Genomic DNA, 21,038 nt, shown 5'->3' with positions numbered 1-21,038 from the left:
AAGGAAGGAAGGAAGGAAGGAAGGAAGGAAGGAAGGAAGGAAGGAAGGAAGGAAGGAAGGAAATGAGGGATGTTGAGAAGCAGGGACTGTTCCTTCTGATGAGTTTCAGAAGCCTCTGATCTCAAGGGTAGAAGGCGTGTGAGAAAGGCAGAGAAAGGGGCATGGGAAGGAAGCTAAGTGCTACTGGCTACGTGGGGATTTTCTGGGGTGATAGGCAGACAATGTTGATATCTGCTTTGAGGAATGAGATAAGGCTGCGCTGACCCATTGTGCTCTTTCTTTTCAGATATCTTCATTCAGTATCCTCAGTTCTTTGGCCACTCCTATGTAACCTTTGAGCCTCTGAAGAACTCTTATCAGGCATTTCAGGTTACTCTGGAGTTCAGGGTAAGAACTGCTGGGCATTTGAATGGCAGATTACATCAGAGGAAGGATCGGAAGAGGGAAAGTAAAACACCAACCTGGACCTGCAATCAGTCACAAAATCTGGCTGGTGGGGCACGTTCACAATGCTCAGGTTCACAGCTAGGTGAGGGTGGATTAGGATGCCATAAACTATGGAAGATTAGATCCTCAATGGGAAAGCTACTTCCGTGATGATTTCCAGGGGCTGGATTTCAGGATTTACAATGCATTCCATTCCTGGAGTCCTTTTACAGAGAGACCTCTGCTCTCAGTCATTTAAAGATTAGCATTCAGCTAGTACCTTGAACTTAGCAGAATTCTTTGAGTACCTTTGAAGAAGCAAAATGGCCAGGAGTCTGGAAACCTATACCCTTTGTCACAGCGGTGGCCTCACCCTAGCTGACTACCCACTGGACTGTTGGTACTGTCTGCATGGTAGGAGAGTAGCAAACCTACATGCTTCCCAGGTAGAGCGGACAAATAGAAGGAACACATCAAACAACGGAATGCTTGGGACTGGAGAGATGGCTCAGTGGTTAAGAGCACAGGTTGCTCTTCCAGTGGAGCTGGGTTTGATTCCAGGCACCCACACGGCAACTCACACGTGTCTGTAACTCCAATTCCAGGGCTTCTGACACCCTCACACAGACACACATGCAGGCAAAATACCAAAGAACATAAAACAAACACTATTTTTTATTTTTAAAAAATGGGGTGTTCATCAGTGACAGTAGAAATTTGATGAGCACAAACAAGGTACTCTGTGACCGGGGCTTTAGGACACAGGCTTTTCTGGAAGCTTCGCAGGTGCATCCACAAAGACATGTGAAGAGCCAATCAGATATGGGCCTTCCTCCCCTCAGAGGTGTTCCTCCCACTATTTATACCATTGCAATTTTTTTTTAACAAGGAACTGGCCTGGATACATGAGGACTCTCTGGAGTCCACATGCTTGCGTCAGTAGGCTGGCGGAGGAGAGCATTCATGACCTGTCTTCACGAGTGTTTATAGGTGAGGAAGAAGTGGCCATGGCTTATGTGGCTTTTGCTCGTGTGTTCACAGGCAGAGGCGGAGGATGGCTTGCTGCTCTACTGCGGAGAGAGTGAGCACGGAAGAGGAGACTTCATGTCCCTGGCTCTCATCCGGCGGTCCCTCCACTTCAGGTAACTCTTGCCCTAAGTCCTATAGATTTTTAAATTCTACCATATACTTTGTACACTGCAGTGCACACAACTGGATTTCAGTCACTAAAGAACTTGTGCACCAGAGATGAGCTGAGGCCAGTGTCTCTAGTCCTGGAGAGCTGGGATGGCAGGGTAACCTTAGAGATTTGCATTTCGGAGCCTTGCCTCATTCGTTCATTCTTACACCAGTTAGGTAATGGAGCACCCATTGTGGGGTCATGCCGGCGTGGTGAAGGACAAGCCCTGTCTTTCCAGAAGCTCGAGAAGGCAGGAGCTTCTCAGGGCCTTCTTGAGACAGGATGGCTGACAGCCATGGAGGGTAGGGAGGGAGCACAGGCTCCCAAGGACTGACAGAGAGGTCCCAATACTGCCATGACTTCCCTGGGACTGGGCTGAAGCCTTTGACCTGCCTTCTATACCCTGGTCATCCCCCCGCCCCCCCCCCCAGAAACTTTGGAAGCTGCTTTTAGTTGACTTTTATTTTGCATGAAGCAGAGTTAGGTCACATAAAGTCTGTCTGTGAATGAATGGCAGATGTCAGCCTTGACATGGTGCCCTAGCTAGTCTCCTGATAGCATCATTTCCTTGCTGCCTGGCCTTTGGCAGGTGGCATGTGCTGTGGGAGTTGCCTGTTCTCAAAGGATGATGTGATGGATTACATGAACTGTCTTATGTGCTTAGCACAATGCCTTCCTTAGAGCAAGCAGTATTTTATACCAACCCTAATGGTTTATTTCATTTATTTAGGTATTTGTTTCCTGGCTAGTGTGTCTATCCAAATGGTGAGGTCACAAATAAATAAGACCCAGTATCAAAAGATAAAATGGAGAGCAATTGAGGAGGACACCAATGTCAACCTCTGGCCTACACACAGACGCAGACACACACAGACACACAGACAGACAGGCAGGCATGCAGACAGGCAGGCATGCATGCATTCATGCACTCACGCACGTGTGTGTGCGCGCACACACACACACACACAGAGAGAGAGAGAGAGAGAGAGAGAGAGAGAGAGAGAGAGAGACCAGCCAAAGGGATGATATGGAGTTTGAAGACATGAATTTGTTTATCCAAGAATTTTTCCTTCCCTTTTCTTTCCCTCCATTAGGTTTAATTGTGGAACTGGGATTGCCATCATCATAAGTGAGACCAAAATCAAACTTGGGGCCTGGCATACGGTGACACTGTACAGAGATGGCCTGAATGGGATGCTGCAGTTGAATAATGGCACCCCAGTGACAGGCCAGTCCCAGGTGAGTGTGAGTCCATACCCTGCTCATCCTATCTGGCCTTCAAGAGAAGATTGTTAAAATGATCAAAACTCTGGACAATTCTAGAGGCTGGATTTTCATAGGCACACAGGCGAGCTCTGTTGGGATCCCCTTAGCTTTCAAGCTCTTTCCATACATACCTACTGGAGATCTCGATGGGTGCACAGATACATCACATGCCAGGTGTGCAAGGATGAGTTATCTTTGCACACAGTTGTCTAAGCCAGAGATCAAAAAAAAGCCCATCATTAGCATCAAATACAAAGGTAGGCACTAGTGTTATAATCTGTGGCTTTAGCAAATAACCTAGAAAGAATTGAGCTGTCTGGATCCACATATAGAAATAATCCACTATTCCTTATTGGGATGCTTCATTGTAGGAGGAAGTAAGTTAGTTATCTCTTGCATCACTCTGGAGGCCACTGAGGTACCCACACATCTGTTGTGCTCATAGTAATTTGAAGATTATCTTTTAAACAGTTTGAATTAGTGTCTGGCAGGAAGCCAAGCCTGGAGTCACAATCATCAAGGTCTCTATATTCTCCAAGGGAACAGGCAGCACCAGAACCTTTGTGCCTATGTCTAAGCATCCTTCCCATTGCCAGGTCCTTGCTGTGCTACTAATAAGGCATGATGCAATAAAGGCACATGCCTGAAAGTCTTGTTGATTTGGGTCCAACTCTAGGGAATTACAATACCCGGAGATTGCTAAGGAGGAAACAAGTACACAGTGCACAATCATAGTACAATAGTAAGAAATGGTCAAATGAAGTTCGATAAGAATAAAGAAACTTCAGTCAAGAGTCTAGACTACTACCATGAAGACAGGGTGGTCAAAAGCAAGGGGGTTTAATAGATATTGGCATATGGACTTCATGAGGTAGCCTTAATAAACTAAAGAAATGTAAGTCTGCATACATGAAGATGTATGCATGGAATTCTGAAGTACTCTAACCCTCAGAAGGAATGTAAGGGCATTTTAAGAGATAAAAGTAAATTCCAAAGGCTGTCATCCAAGTTAGTATGACCTGAAGTGCCGTCAGTGAGTGATTGACTCAATGGAGCAGTCAGGAGGATGGCAATGTCTTTTGAACAGGCCAAAGAAAGAAAAGCGAGGAGGAAGGATCAGCCTTCTGGGAGAGCCTTAGGGGTGTCTATCAGGTGTGAGAGACTGTCTCAGCAATGGGTCCCTGTCCCAGGGGTAGTCATATATATAAAATATGTAAGCCACATATATAATATGTAAGTATATGAAAGCCACTGAGAGAGCTATGCAAAGAATCCAGAAACTGTGGGAACCCTCATTATATGTGGTTTTATGTTTTCCCAATCCCAATATTCAATGACTTTATCCAATATAGGTATTAACTGCAAAACAGCATGAGCCTTTGAGGCTGGTCAGGATGACGTTTACTGGGACTTTTCGAGCCCAGCAAATGGAAGCAGGCCATCATCTGGGGACTGTTTAATAACTGTCAAGAGACAGAAAATGCTATTTTAAGCTGGTTCCCCAGAAACAGGCTCAAGGTGAGGTCCTGTGCATAGGATGTTTTTAGAAAGTGCTCTCTGGGGAGACCAGTATTGGAGAAGAGAAGTTGTACAGGGCAGAAGAGGGTGTCAGCAAGACTGAGAATCCAGCACAACTTTCCCTAGTATGGATTCCATCTAGTCCCCTGAGAGCTAGGGAGTAACATTGTGCCTCCAAGCCATCCCAATGTGTTAAAGGCTGCCACGGGGGACTCAGGGCACTCCTGTGCCCGGGCAGCCAAAGTCAACAAACTCTCCCTCTTCACACATTTATGCCCCAGGGGGAAAAAAAAGTATTGCACTTTAGGGAACAAAACCAGAAGAGGACGGGATCTAGAATTGACTCCTGAGAATCTGGACAGAACAGGCCAAGAGAGCATTTGGTTCATGTGATGGTAGCAACTTAAGAACCATTAGAACCTCTGTGTACTGGGCGGTTCAGCCTCCTACTCATAAATCTTACTTGATCATTGGAACATATCGAACAGTGATTGGGTTCCCACTTGCTGGAAGCAACCACGTTAAGGGTACATGCAGATGATAGCCAGGGAAGGGAGCTGTGCTTTCCCCAGTTCCCATTGTTATCATTTAATCTAGATGCATGAGATGCCCATGTACTGAAAACAGAGAAACCAATGAGACCTTAATTATCTCTTACCTTCACATTCAGCTCTGTACTTTCGAACCTCCAAATTTATACTTCAGACTATTGGTTTGGCCCTGGTTTAGAAGCTTCCTGACTCAAGGTAACACTTACATTTAAAAAAAAAAAAAGGAATTATACAATTATACCCACGAGCAAAGGTCAAGGTATTTTGTAATACAACTTGTTGGATGTTTCCTGACAACAGTTCCTCTTATGGTATTTAGTGTGATCTTGGCTGGGGCTGGGGACTGTGAAAGGGCAGATGTTCACCCACACATGCCAACCTTCGGATGCACAGAATGGCCCCCATGACCCATCCAAGGTACACAGTAGATTGGTGTGAAGACTGGACAGAGCACTGCTGGTTTTGGATGTCAGCCTGCTAGATTGGCTTGGATGTGACCTCCTTCCTTCCTTTCCAGCCGTTCCAAAATCACTGCTTCTGGAAACTCAGCCCTCTAAGGAGTCAGTGAGTTGGCTCTGATAGTCAATAACTGTGGGTTTCACTACCTAGCAGCCTCATGCCTTAAAGACAAATCCAGATATAGGATTCCCTAAGGTTTTAACCTACTTCTCAGCCATACCCCACATAACAATCTGTTGTGTTTCGGTTTTTCTTCACTTTCTTTTTCTTTTTTTAAATGAGATAAAGTTTTCATTTTTCTTAAAGGGGCAGTACAGTAAAATTACCTTCCGGACACCTCTGTACCTCGGTGGTGCTCCCAGCGCTTACTGGCTGGTCAGAGCAACAGGGACAAACCGTGGCTTCCAAGGCTGTGTGCAGTCACTTTCTGTTAATGGGAAGAAGATTGACATGAGGCCCTGGCCATTAGGAAAAGCCCTCAATGGAGCTGATGTTGGTGAGTGCCCTGGTGCTAGACTGGATCTGGGGGTTCCTTTCTGGTTTGGGTAATCAGTAGGACAACTGGTTCACACAGGGGTTCAGAAGTGATAACCCCAAGTCTGTACGCTCTATGGTCACATCCATCTTGAGGCCAAATGCTCTGTGCCTTGTCACAATAGCCTAAGCTCAGTGGACAGAGCAGCCTGCACTTTTTTCTTTTCTTCTGATGTACCCATGTCTCTGTGCACATATGTATGGGCACTTCTTATATGCCTAGTGCCCACTGAAGCCATAAGATGGCATGAATCCTCTGGAAATGGAGTTAAAGGCAGTTTTGAACCACCATGTGGATGCAGGTGATGGAACCTGGGTCCTCTGCAAGAACAACAGGTACTCTTAGCCACTAAGCCATCTCCCTAGTCCCAGGAAAGTCTAAGTCTTGACCATAGTGTCTAATGGTTCCTTTTCCCTTAATTGTAGAAGGAAGAAAATGCTATTTCGGCTACTATATAGGTGGATGGTGGGGGCTTGCAAAGGGAGGTATCTTCTCCTGATTGGCAGCAGAGCTGGGATTGTTTTACAGAACAAGAATCAACCTCAGAAAAGAGCAGGATGGGCCATTTCCTTCAGGGACTGCCTGTAGTTTGAAGAGCCGAGTTTAAGGTCTAGGGGTTTCCTTTCTCTTAGGCCTTTCTCCTTGGCTTATAAATAGTGACTGCCTTCTCAGTTTCTCCACACATGGTCTGTCTTTCCTATGTGTACACACCCATTGTCTCTCGGGTGTCCAGATCTCTCTCCTGAGGCCATTAGACAGACCAGCTCAGGGTGTCCCACTCTTATGATCTCATGTAATGTTAGAGGTCTTCTTGTCAAACTCAGTCATTCTGAGAGTTAGGTGTTCCATCTGTGAGTCAGCTCCTCCACCCCCACCCCCACCCCCACCCCCAGCCTCCATAATAAAGTGTCCCGCCATCTTTCTGATTCTTCCCAATCTCTATTTCTGCTACTGTTGCCCTCATGGTCCACCACTCATCTTCCCCATGGGTCATCAGGGACCTTAATGACATTACCTGAGCAGTCCCACAGGACCCACCTGCCTTTCATGTCTCACCTCTATTCCGTCCTCTCAAAACCAGTTACATTGTAGAAAGAAGGTTTGAACACCGCTTTCTTCCAGGTGAATCTGAAATAACCCACAGACTTCAGTCCTTCTCTGGAACTAGAAGAACTACTGGGCCCTCTGCTCCATGAGTCTGGCTGTCAGATCAAAGCCGGTGTCTCTGAACTCTGGCTGGGGTCTGTGTTTTCAGAACTGTGACAAAAAGGAGATGATAGTCAGTTTTATTTGCCCTGGTGTAGCAGGGATTCTCTCGGCTAACGTACCAGACTGGTCCACCAGCTGTGGGCTTTTAAGTGTTCTAGCCACCTGAAGTTGCCCTTCTTGCCCCATGTGGAAACTGAACACACCCTGCCCAGCTTCTCCTTGGGAGTCTTTATGGTCAGGGATGCAGGGGACCATTACTGGTCAGCAAAGATGGGACTAAACTTGCTGATTATGCTGAAGATGGTGTATAGCCAATTAAGGGGAGCTGTTCATCTCTGGAGAGTTAGCTACCAAGTCAGGCAGTGGTAGCAAAGCACTGGCAAACAGGGTAGCTGGACTTTATATCCCGGGGAGGTGCATGCCCCCTTCCTCCATCCTCCCTGGAAAAGGTACTTTGCACTCATCCAGCATTTTCTAGAAAGACACTGGTAAGACAGGTAGAGGAAAGTGAGCGAGAGCAAGCCCATATATTCCCATGTCAGATGATGTGCATGACGGTGCCAGAGTAGTTCTTCCAAAAACTCTGCTTGTTTAATAAAAGGACACACATACACGTGCCACATACATGGGTGTGTGCGCACATAGACACACACATTCTCTCAAACACACATTCTAACATACACACATACTCTCTCACACACATATATTCATATACAGAGTATACATACACACATATTCTCTCTCACACATATATTTTTCGTCATACACAAACACAAAGGTGCTCTCCACCACACACACTCTGCCACACACAAACTCACACATAATCTTCACACAATATACATACACATACTCTCTCACACACATATTCATACACACAGGGTACATACACATATACTCTCTCACACATATAATCTCTCACCACGCACACTCTTTCACACTCTCTCTGTCACATACACTCTCTCTGACACACACAAACATACACTCCCACACACATATCCCACACACAAACATACTCACACACACTGTCTCTCATACACTCTGTCATATATTCTCTTATAGTTACGCATATTCATGTATACTCTCTCACATATATACATCCACACTCTCACACATATACACACATACACTCACAAGCCCACATACTCTCTCTCTCTCTCTCTCTCTCTCTCTCTCTCTCACACACACACACACACACACACACACACACACACACACACACACACATCCTGGGTCATGGAGGTAAGCCTGAGGTACTTTTCACTATTAGGTTCCACCTTCTGTCCTGTGGAAGGAGAAACTGGATTCCAGAGCATTTGCCAAGGCGCCATGACACTTCTGCTCTTCCTGTCTCAGAGGAGGAGCTCAGCAAGCATTCTGCTGTTTCCAGGCTTGCCTGAATGGCTGAGCTTTGAACCAGTGAGGCAGCAGCACTTAAGCTAATTGGGGTCACACAATCAGGACGCCTTTAACATAAACACTGGGGGGGGGGGCGTGCTCGCTATCCATCCATCCTGCTTTAGGGAACCGTGGAGATGGATTAAAAGCAGGAACAACTCCATCATCCCCCTCAGTGGTTACAAAATGTGTCCTTTGATTTATTGTGTCCGTCATGTTTGGAAACGTCTTCAGCTCTTCCGGAGGACAAGCCAACAGGAGATGACAACCAAGAAGTGGGTTCTCGCATTCTGGGAGCTGGTACATTATGTGTTGGTGGAGACTAGGAACGGGGAAGCCCTTCATGATGCTGGGGTCTGCTGTATATCTCTGGGTGGGCACCTGGTGACCTGGCTTTGTGATCTCTGTCTAGGGGAGTGCAGCAGTGGGATCTGTGACGAAGCCTCCTGCATCCATGGGGGCACCTGCGCAGCCATCAAGGCCGACTCCTACATCTGCCTCTGTCCTCTTGGGTTCAGGGGTCGACACTGTGAAGATGGTGAGAGGGTGGCCCTGGTTGTGTATTGATGCATGTGGATGTGATTCTCCATAGATGCCCGTTTAACCACATCCAGGTTGCGTTGGCGGGAGGAATGGGAGAGTCTCAGAAGAGCAGAGTTTTAAACTAACCACAGATATATCCCTTTTAATGTCCCAACCATGGGCCGGCTCCTCTGGCCTTCCGGTAGCACTTAGAAAGCCTGCACTCGTAGGGTTTTTACAGGGCTGGCTCGAGTGAACTACAAGTCCATGCTCTTTATAATATCTGACGGTTTCTGAGAAAATATTGGGAAAGTGTACACGCAAATCAATAATGTGATAAGACAAATCCGCTCTTGTTTTTACCTCTTTGCTCTGATCTGACGACTGATCCTATCTTTTATGTTGTATTATGCAAATATACACATGTGTGCATATATATTTGTACATATACGTGTAATGTACAACCACCACAATGTGTACAGATGAACATTCAGGAATAATAACTGAAAGTTTTAAAGATCTGGGGGGAAAATAAACATGAAGGCTAGAACCTACTTTAATTTTTCCAAAATTCAAAAACTAAAAGCAAAAGAGAATAAAATTAGAACTATGATTATAAAAAACAATCAATTTTACCCATAAATGATTCAGGTGTGAAACTGAGTTGCTACCCAGGGGGAAAATATTTATGCTATCTCCTCAAATCTCATATCAGTGTAAGAGTGTAGCTGAGCCAGGGCTGGCTTCAGACATCTTGGCTTTGTATAAGTTCACATAGGAGGGAGGGGTTGATTCTTGTTCAGGCTACATCACTTCCGGTCATTAGTGCTAGAGGTTGTTCTGCTCCATAAAGTCACGTAGGGAGCAGCGTGTCCACCCCAAGAGTCCCCCTCTGAGTCTTTTATCTATCTAGCCATCATGTCAGTAGGAGAGAGAGCCCCAGGGAAGGGAGGAAGTTTTAGGGGCCAGACATGAGGTGCCATGTGATAATCTACCCACACTGCCCTTGCAGAACTCAGCCATACCAGCCATACCCACAGGGCAACTAGTAGATGTAGGTAATTTCCCCTGTGCAGGAGGGAAATATCCCAGCGCCATGCAGGGCACTCGTTGGTCTCAGCCACCCAGGGCTCGCTAACACTCTGTTTGTCTCTATAGCTTTTGCCCTGACCATCCCTCAGTTCAGAGAGTCGTTGAGGTCCTATGCTGCCACACCCTGGCCCCTGGAGCCTCAGCATTATCTTTCTTTCACCGAGTTCGAGATCACCTTTCGGCCAGACTCGGGGGATGGTGTCCTTTTGTACAGCTACGACACGGGCAGCAAGGACTTCCTGTCCATCAATATGGCTGCGGGCCACGTGGAATTCCGCTTCGACTGTGGTTCTGGGACGGGAGTTCTCAGGTGAGGGCCAAGGCCTTTTGCAACTTCCTCCCCTCCAAACCACAGCCACCACTGTGACCACTAAATGGCCAACCGCCATCCTCTTCCTGTTTTCTCTTTGCTAGTGTTCTGTGGAAGCCTGTGCTGCTTCTGAACTATGCCAGATGATCTCTCTTCCTCCTTCCCTCTCTCCCTTTATCCCCTTCCCTCTCCCTCCCTCCTTCTCTTTCCCTCCTTCCCTCCTTTCCTCCCTCTCCCTCCCTCCCCCTTCCCTCTCCTTCCTTCTCTCTCTCCCTCCTTCCCTCACTTCCTCCCTCTCCTTCTTCCACCCTCCTTCCCCCTCTCTCTCCTCCCCTCCATTCTTCCTTCCTTCCTTTCACCAAATACTTATCAAACAGGTATTAATTCCCAGCTTCTGTTTAATGGAAAATGACCTTGCTTCCTGTGGGGGCTACAATAACCCATTCCCACCTTACACAGAGAAGCATATGCTGAGCACATTTCCTTCCCAACTTTGTATTTTTTTAATAACCCACTATATCGGGTTGGTGTTTGTGGGTAGGAGATCTTCCACAATAGCACAGGAATCCTCCCAGTGCCCACTCCCTACAAAGAGTGCAGGCACTCTGGTCTCCCTCCTCCAGCCACTCCCAACTGCCAACAGCTCCTTGATGAGGCTCGGGACCTAGGTATCATCCTCCATGTCTTTGCCAGGACTTTGCCTGGCTCAGTCTTGGGCTGGTAACTGCAGCTGCTAGGAGTTCACATTTGCCATAGCTGCATGACATCCAGAAGACAGAATGCTACAGCACTCCTACCTCTGCTCTTACAGTCTGCCCGTCTCCTCCTCTTTACTAATCCCTGAGCCTTGGTAGCAGGGGTAGATGGGTGGGGGTGGGAAATAAACAGCTGTCCAGTTTAGACTAACCAATATCTTCTTCTCCGCACTTTGACTGCGTATGCATCTTTCCCTTTACTACTGCATACTGCAAAAGGAAGTTCGTCTGACCAGTGTTGAGAACAGCCCAGGGCTGTGGATATCAGCATAAATGTTTAGGAGTCAGTTTGACAGCATGGCCCCTCACTATGCGACTACTTTTAACTTTCAAGCTCAAGGGCCCCTAGTCTAATACAGAGGTCAGTGCTGCTATGTGTATCTAATGCTTCCTTTCAAAGTGCCTGGATGCTCTGCTTAAACCCTGGCGTGGGCTCTCTGTCTGTTGTTATTTCCAAGGAAACTGCGGCTGTAGCTTAGTGGTATTCATTTTGCCAGCCTGTCATTTTTAGAAGGCGTGTGTGGGGGAGGGAGATGTTACCATGATCCGTTGCCTTAAACTGCTGACTATTTTCATGGCTGACGGGAAATGCTGTCTCTATTAAGTTTCCACTGTTTGTCAAAGGATTTTTTTTTTCTTTTTTGTCCTTGTGGCTGAGTTTCCACACCAGTTGACACCTCCCAAGCCAGGGAAGGGATGGGACAAACATTTTTGTCCCTCTAGTTATGTAAAACATTTTATACCTCAAGACAATTTTTGTGGGTATTTAATTGATTCAATTTACATATGATTATGCAAAACAGCCCAAGCATTCTACTCAGAACTATATGTCAAGCTTAGAGAGGAAGACACCATGATAATCACCTTGTACTCTGAGTCACCCTTTCAAGAGAAAGGGTGACCTGAAGATCTGGAGGCAGAGGCATGCCTCCCACTGCTTCCAGAACACTCACTCCTCCCACCAGCCTCTCTGCAGCCACAGATCCCACTTTGGGGACACTGGCAGCTAGACCCTAAGCTCTCAGCATTTCTGTTTCATAAGTTAATGCCAATTTTCTATCAGAACGATTTTAGGTTGTTTATTATTATTATTATTACAGTGTGAAGTATCCTTTTCCTACCTGTTGGGGAAGGTGACTAGAGAAAGAATCCTTGAATCCTAACTGAACATAAGACAAAGGTTACCAGAGACTAAACCACCATCGGCCTCCCCTTCCCACATCTGTCTCATTTGCAACCTGGCAGCAGGGATCTCTGTTAGCATTTCCCATGCCTCTTGGGAAGTTATTTATTTTGAAAACTGGTTCAAAGAATCCCCACTTAATTAAGAAAATTAGGGGAAAGCCTGGACAGTAGGAAGCAGTGGAATGGGCCAAGTCATTTTAATTTTAGGAAAAGGATATTGTGGTCGAAATCATTACGGCTTGACTCAAACATCAAGACGATTGGAATGAGCTCTCGATGGCTGTAATCGATATACTGTGCAGAAGAAGATATTGGATTGACAGCCAGTGACCTCTGCAGGACAGAGACATGACTAGTATGCTGTTCGTCATTATGGAAATAGACCACTTAAAAAGGCCTGCTTGTTTCTTTATTGCATATTGATTTAGCCAAGGTGATTAAATTCTAATTGCTAAGGACAAATCACAAAAGCATTTGCCTGAGCAGAGGAATCAAATTAGAGGGTGCTGACCCTTTAATAATCACGCCATTGGTATTCTTCATAGTTTTTCTAAAGATGATACAGGACCAAAAAGTAATTGGGAGGTTCAGTGAAGGCCAGGAGCCAGGCATTGTTAGAAATAGAAACACAATAATTGCATTCTTTCTGCACACCTCACTCCAAAAGGCAATGCGAGAAACTCCTGCACGTCACATTTAAGCATCGAGTGCTCCCACCTTGACTTAGTAACTGCGATTTTAAGGTCATTTTAATCCTTTCTGAAATCCCCAGTAAACACGCAGCCTGCTTATCCTTGGCAAGATTCTTTGCAAGTTGCTCTAACAGACTATTGAAAATGTGAAGAACCTACGAAGAGCAGAAACTTCATGTCTCACATTTATGGAGCCTGTGAAGTTCAAGGTCAAGTGACCCACATCCTGGCCGGGGCCCTCTCTTGTCTCCCCTGGGTGGGAAGCCAGATGAGTCTGAGAACACATTTGCATGACCATGTAGAAAAGGAGGGACTGAACTCTACACTCATATCCAAAACCCAATCTAGGTGATAATGACGTTCATCCACCCATGAAGCAAAGACCATACTACCCAATTATTCACCTCTCAAAGATCCCAACTCTCACATTGGGGATTAAGTTTTTAAATACATGAAGGATCTTTGTGTGTAAACTCATGTATATGGGCATATATGCATATATGTATATGTGTATATATGCATATATTATATGTGCATATGTATATATGTATATATATTACTTGTATATATCAAGTTTAGCAAAGAAGACACCATGATAATCACTTGCACTTTGAATCACCCTTTCAAGGGAAAGGGTGACCTGAAGATCTGGAGGCACAGGCACATCTCACACTGCCTCTTCCGGTGCCTATGGTTGGCATCGATTTCATCACAGCCACGCTGATGAAATGGTGGTACACACCTATGACATGCTGACCCCTATTAAGAGTCTCCAGGAAAACAGAACCATTCAGGATATAGACAGAGATGGAGAAAAACATTTGTCTGGTGAAACTATCTCCTATGAGTATGGGACTGAGGCATCCCACAGTTTTCTACAGGGAAGCTGGAACCCAAAAAATCTATGGTGTAGTTCACCCCAAGCCCACATATGTGTCCATGGCACAAGCCTCTGCCTGAGTCTAAAGGGCCAAGAACCAAGATACTTGTGAGCAGGTTCTGGCCTCACGAGCTAGGAGTAATGCTACTGTCCGAGCGCGGGATAAAATGGATGTACAAGCTCCATTCAAAGGGAGAAGGTCGATGCTTTTCCTGACTTTTCATTTTGTTTAAACCCATGAAAATGTTGGGTAATGTCCAACTGCTTTGACAAAAGCTGTCTTCTTCACTCTGTTCATCAACTCAGAGGATTACCTCTCAAAAACTCTCATAGAGACACCCACAATAATTCTGTACCAGTCAGCTTGGTTTCTTCATCCAGTCAAGTGGATGTGGAATGTTAACATCACATCTTTCTCCAACAGGAGTGAGGATCCCCTCACCCTGGGCCAATGGCATGACCTACGCGTGTCTCGCACAGCGAAGAATGGGATCTTACAGGTGGACAAGCAGAAGGTGGTAGAAGGAATGGCAGAGGTAAGAAGGACACACTTGTTCCTCCCAGTGGCTGGTGAGGACCAGGCCATTGTTTTCTACTGATGTTGGTAGACAAGTAGCATGAAAGGGGCTGCCAGATGGCTCAGTGGGCTAAGATGCTTGCCACCAAGGCTGAGTTTGATTTCCAGAATCCATGGAGTAGGAGAGAACTGTCTCCTGCAAGTTGTCCTCTGACCCCCATTCATGTGCACACCATATATATATAAACACATGTGTGTGCACATGTGCGCGCACACACACACACACACACACACACACACACAAATTTTTTTAACAGCATCATGTTGCATCTGAGTACATAGGTCCCAGTGCTGAGTTGACATTCCAGTTTTCCTCTAGAAAATGATGTCCATTCTGCCACTACAAACAGCAATGGCAGCAAGAGTATTGACCTCACAGGGCTTTTTATAAGCCTGAGATATACTTCTTCGTTAATACATAGTGTCTTAGTTAGGGTTTTACTGCTGTGAACAGACAGTATGACCATAGCAAGTCTTATAAGGACAACACTTGATGGAGCTGGCTTACAGGTTCAGAGGTTCAGTCCATGATCATCAAGGCAGGAACATGGCAGCATCCAGGCAAGCATGGTGCAGGAGGAGCTGAGAGTTCTAGATCATCATATGAAGGCTGCTAGCAGAATACTGACTTCCAGGCAACTATGATGAGGGTCTTAAAGCCCACACACACAGTGATCCACCTACTCCAACAAGGCCACACCTCCAAATAGTGCTACTCCCTGGGCCAAACATATTCAACCCATGACACTTAGTGACCAGGGCACTTTTAAGAACTTGCTTTCTGCTCTTTATACCCTGCCACTCATCAACCTCTGACCTTGTCATCTATATGATGTGATAGCTGAGATCATAGACCCAGCAGTGTAGGCATGACATGTTTGACAAGAACCTGATTCCCAAGCTTCCAAAACCCAGCTTCACCGATCACCAGTGGGTAACCTCAAGCTGGTCATCTGACTCCTGAGTTTCGTTTTTTCTGATCGAATCATTATCCTTAGATCAATTGAGGCAATCCTGCTGATGACAACACACATCTGAGAGTTATTGTGAGAGTTAGGAGAACTGTGTAAGCGAACCACAGCAGTACCTAGCACATGGTCGTCTCTATGTTGCTCCATTTCTTACTCTCATTAGTTATACTGCACTATTATAGATGCCAGGGCACTTTTCACTGTAGTTGATTTTATTTCCAGGGTCAAAATCCAAAAGAAAAATTTTTTAAAGAGGAGATGAGGACAATTTGCATGAAACTATAGGCCACCTACCCCCTTCCTTGTCAGCAAGAGGGATGGATCTTCAAAAGCCAGAATAAAGTTGCTCTCACCCCATTCACTGGACACATTGGGAGTCAAAGTCAGAACTTTCCACAGCCTTCTTCCTTTCCTCTAATAGTTTCTTTCAGCTCTGGAGTCAGAGACACGGGAGAGAGGCTTGGAAGTCTTGATGATACATACTATTGGGCAGCCTGAATCCCCAGAAGCCCCTGTGTTTCCTTCATGACCATGCATTGGAATAAGACCTGTTCGAGGCCATGGTTTGGCTCACTGGTAATGTGCTAGTCTAGAATGGGCATGGACCAGGCCTTAGGCTCCATCCCCAGCATTACAAACAGTAGCAGCTAGGCCCTGGAGGAACTCCTACAGATAAATGGGGCATGGTCATCTGTGATCATCTGTCTCCTCTTCACCACCTCTGTGATCCCCAATCCATTCTCCTCTCTCTGACTACTGATCATCCTAAAACACCCAGCCCGCCTCTTGCTTCAGACTTGTTGACTTTTGCAAAGTCAAAGTCCTCAAATGACTTCTGAGGCTCTGCACTACCTCGTCCTCCCAACCCTGTCTGCTTCTTATAAACCCCACAACCCCAACTGCTTCCAATTCCAAAGTTGCCAGTCTTCCTTGATCAGCTCTCCCAGTCCGTGCATCTAGGATGAGGTAAGAGACCTCCCTGTCCTCAGGCATACTCAAAGGAACCTGGAAAGTCCTCATCTGCTCTGATCCCAACTACCCGTGGATTTGCCCATGTTTTCCACCAGTGTATAAGCTCACATGGGACAAGAATTGGGTCTCACCTACTTGTTAATGTCTGTTCAGCATCGACATTGCTTGAGCACACTAAGCAGGTGCCTAATCATGGTCTTATGATGCTATTATTTGTACTTATGTTATCACAGACATGATTATCTTTTAAAGTACTTATGTGTGTGAGTATCTGTGTATGTGTGGCTATATGTGCTTCTGTGTGTGTGTGTGTGCGCGCACACACGTCACACGTGTACCTATGCATGGGGCAGGGGTTCAGAAGAGGCTGATGGATCCCTCAGAGGCATTTGTGAAATACCTGGCTTGTGACATGGTTACTGTGGCCTGAACTCAGGTCCTCAGGATGTTCCACAAGCACAAGTTCTCCTAACTCTCACAATAAGCCACTGAGCCATCGTTCCAACTCCAAGAACACTAGTTTGTGTTTCTTAAAGTGTGTTGATGCCGGACAAACTCAGGTGTTTGGTTTATTTCTGCTGCTATCTTATGATAGCTTCACGTTCTGCTTATGGGTTATACTGAGTGAGCTTAGTCATTAATTGTAATACACATGTTGCTACCTAAGATGCAAGGGAGAAGAATGACAGGTTCCCCCAAGAATTGGGAGGATGGAAAAACTTCTTTGCTCTTTACATTTATTTGACCACAAGAATCCCAGCCCTATGCCTTCCCTTAGTCCTTTGTCTTGGAGTTCTATCCATGCCATCTCCAAACAGAGCAGTAGGCACATATTGGAATGTTGATAATGCATTCAGCTCTGTGCAAAGTCTAAATACAGAGCATCTCTGCCCTCAGAATAGGCTAGAGTGGCACCAACTGCTCTAGAATGCCATCAATTTATAACAGAGTGTTAGTCCTCGCTCATGCACATGGCCACCAGTGGCTAGCTGCAGCTTCCACTTATTATCTAGACTGAAGGAAGAAGAGAGACGAAAGGGTATAGAGACCCACTTCCAAGATCTGAAATCCTCTGCCCAGAGGGGTTCATTGCTTTTCTGCTCCATGATCTCATCAGAGCTCCACTGGTTGGAAGCAGTTTTTCCAAGTAGAGAATGGCACTACACACCCATCAGCAGTGATGTAGTCTGCACACACATTCGGATGCTTCTGAGATTTGGATATTATGATCTATTTACACACAATAAAACTGAGTCTAAGGGAGGCTAAGAAACTTCCTGACATTCAAGGTCAGTTACCTCACAAAACAATGTGAAGGCCCGGCAATGCATGACCAGGTTGCTGTGATGGCTCCCGAGACTGTTGTCGGCATCTGTCCTGAAGTTAGTCTGTCACTTGCTTTTCTTTATGCCTTGACAGGGAGGCTTCACCCAGATTAAGTGTAATACGGACATTTTTATTGGCGGAGTCCCAAATTACGATGATGTCAAGAAGAACTCGGGGATCCTCCATCCATTTAGTGGGGGTATTCAGAAGGTATGCTTTTGCCTCCTCATGCTTGATGTCTCTCTGACTGTACACACGCTTGATGTCTCTCTGACTGTACATATGATATAATCGCTGTTCTCTTCTGTGCCTCAGGAAGAGGGTTTGAGAAAATGCCAAAATGCTTACGATTTTATTTTTTAACACTCACAGTCTAGTTTTCCAAACACCTGTTCCCGGCTTTCTGTTTAGTACAGAGTGATTCTATAAAGTCAAGGTGATTTTTTTTTCAGCAGAAATTCCCCAAATGTTCTAGGGCTCTTGGGAGAGATAACTGACACCAGAATGCCACAGACACCTGTGTAGCCAGGGAAGGAGCAAGCGGAGGTGTGGAGCAAGCTCCCTGTTCTTAGGCTCTCTCCCAGTCATTGTGTCCTTTGCTCCACGTAAGAGCCAACTGTTATTCCCACCCACCCACCCACCCCCGAGCAGTTGCTCCTCATCAATCATAAAACCGAGCTCTTGGATTGCAGAAACGTGATCCAGAAGGGTGAAGATAAAAGAGCTGCTTGGCTAGTGGACGATGCTGGCTGCACTCTCATGTCTCCAATTCATTCTCTTGGGGATGCTCAAGATCCCTTGGGTCGTGATGACCTTGGGCTCCTTGGCTACAGACATGTAGTGTGACTCAGAGCCCAGACATGCAGGGCTGCCTGCATGGAAGAAAAGTGAACTTGGACCCTGGGTTAGCCTCATCTTGCTTCCCTTTAGTGATGAAGGGTGGTGTGGGGACCAAGGTAGGACCTGTGACAAAGAATGAGAGTAAAAGATGAGGGAGTTGTGACACCAAGAGATGAGAGATGGTACTATTCTAATTTGAAGACTGTCTTTGGGAAAGGACCCTAGTGTGTGTCCTCATGTCTCACTGCTAGTTCAGAAAAAAAAAAAAATCCAGCCAGCATTTGCTTGCTCTCAAACGTCATTTATTGCTGAGCCACAATGTCATTGTCATCCCAGGTCAGACTGTGATTCCCCACACGGGGCATTGGTCACATTTTCGCATAGATCATAGGTGTGAGGTGTGAAAAAGCTCTCCCACAGGTCCCTCCATCCTCAAACTTTGCCTCTGGCTCACGGGGCACACAGCCCTTCTCTCCTGCCCTCTAGAAAGGCTGTCCTTCCCTTCCTGACTGAGGCACTGGCTGTTCCAGGGCCAGCAGGCAACGAACGTAGGGCTTGTATTGGTGGGGCACATTCTCCTGGGCTTTGTATATTTTTTATCTGCCGAGTGAGAAGAGGGAGATACGAGAAGGTTCTTCACTAGTGGCTTCTCCGATTCAGGACCTGGAGAGGTTCCTCCCAACCTCACAGCCCTCTCCATGAAAGAGGAGATCTTTGGATATGGAGGTAGATTCCCAGTAGAAAGCACCTCTGCTAACCTCTTTTAACCCCGAAGACAATGGGGGATCCCCCAGGATATTTCTTCTGTCAGTTGGAAAGCCAAGGGCTAAAAATGTTGGAAAGAGGTAAGGCACCAAATGACATTTCCCAGAAATACATTGCTCTGCCTAGAGCCATTTGTCAGGGAAGACAGAGCAGGACTCTTCACCCCAGGAAGGTTATGCATAGTAGAACAAAAAGGGAGGCCTGAACTTTGCTGTGCTTCTGTAAAGGATGTGGAGAGAGGACACTCAGTAATGTTGAAGAAGAAAGTCAAGAGGAGTAGGTGGGAGACTTGTTCAGGGCCAGGTGCTGGTTTAGGGAATATCACATAGTATACTAGGAAAATGACTTATAGGAATATGGATGAGGGGGTCATTTACTGACACAGAAATCACCCCCAAACAGTTATATCATCAAAGCCCACTCTAGCATGGTCAAAAGCTCACAAAAGCCAGAAACCTGGATCACAAAGTGCAGATATCAACAGGTAGCTCAACAAGTTGGAGTTTCTTTGCCACGTGGCTCAGTTGGTCAGATCCTCTTCTGTGTAGTTCGGCTGGACTCTGTTTCTTCTGTGATTGGCCAATTTCTGTCTCTTCTGGGCTGCTAGGCCTGTGCATCTCCAAGCACCTCAGTAGGCCTGAGAGTCTTTTTTGTAGCTTGGCTGGTCTGAGAGTGTCTCTCAGCCGGCTTTACTGTGTATACACTCTTGGGAGGAAGAACTCTAGTGGTCAGTTTTAGGGACTTCTTGAAGCTATTTTGAGTTGTTTACTTCCAGTCTTAAGGGCTGTCCCAGCAGAGATAACTGATCAGAACAGAAGGCTCTCTTCTGCTGCTTCCAGATACCACACTCACCTCTTCTAAAGGATCAGTCTTCAGATATTCTTTCTATATTAACCACCTTCACTCTGTAGCTCAGGTTTTGGAAACTGTCAAACTTGCTTTCCAAGTCTTGAATTTCTTTGTGTTTCTCTATCCAAAGATCATCCTCAACGACCGGACCATCCATGTGAAGCACGACTTTACATCCGGTGTGAATGTGGAGAACGCAGCCCACCCCTGTGTAGGGGCTCCCTGTGCCCATGGGGGCAGCTGTCGGCCCAGGAAGGAGGGTTATGAGTGTGACTGTCCCTTGGGCTTCGAAGGCCTGAACTGCCAGAAAGGTACATTTGGGGTCTTAGCTTTGTGTCTTAGAGGGCATGGAAGCCACAGACTGAACTATGGGGAATGCCTTTTGTCGCCCCCCCCCCCAGTACTGGGACTTGAACCCATAGCCTGACCCATATTCAGCAAAAACTCTATCGCTGAATTACATACCCAACCCTTCCTGTAATTCCTTATTTTGAAAGAACATCTCACTAATTTGCCCAGGCTGGTCTTGAACTCATCTATAGCCCAAAAAGGCCTTGAATTTACAAACCTGTTTCCTCAACCTCCCCAGAAGCTGGGATTATAGACCTGTACCATGAGGGTTGGTGAGGCCAGTTCTTTTAAGGGGAATATTGGTAATACAGGTACAGCTATATGGGTCAGTTTGATCAACAACTTCAGTAACATATATGTATGTATATGTGTATGTGTGTATGTATGTATATATATATATATATATATATAT

General features: G+C 46.0%; 1 protein-coding gene across 2 annotated transcripts in view; it reads left to right on the top strand.

The window, feature by feature from the left end:
* Positions 1-21,038, top strand: part of Egflam (EGF like, fibronectin type III and laminin G domains) — a 177,763-nt gene that overhangs the window by 132,901 nt on the left and 23,824 nt on the right. For both annotated transcript variants that reach the window (XM_021183287.1, XM_021183286.1), the window contains exons 9-17: positions 287-387; positions 1,468-1,568; positions 2,701-2,845; positions 5,707-5,896; positions 8,952-9,077; positions 10,220-10,463; positions 14,400-14,511; positions 17,915-18,031; positions 20,406-20,586. In XM_021183287.1, coding sequence (XP_021038946.1) covers positions 287-387; positions 1,468-1,568; positions 2,701-2,845; positions 5,707-5,896; positions 8,952-9,077; positions 10,220-10,463; positions 14,400-14,511; positions 17,915-18,031; positions 20,406-20,586 — 1,317 coding nt within the window. The remainder of the gene's footprint in view (positions 1-286; positions 388-1,467; positions 1,569-2,700; positions 2,846-5,706; positions 5,897-8,951; positions 9,078-10,219; positions 10,464-14,399; positions 14,512-17,914; positions 18,032-20,405; positions 20,587-21,038) is intronic.

This window comes from Mus caroli, chromosome 15 (assembly GCF_900094665.2).
Source record: "Mus caroli chromosome 15, CAROLI_EIJ_v1.1, whole genome shotgun sequence".
Lineage (NCBI taxonomy): Eukaryota > Metazoa > Chordata > Mammalia > Rodentia > Muridae > Mus > Mus caroli.
This window is presented reverse-complemented; position numbering and strand designations above follow the sequence as displayed.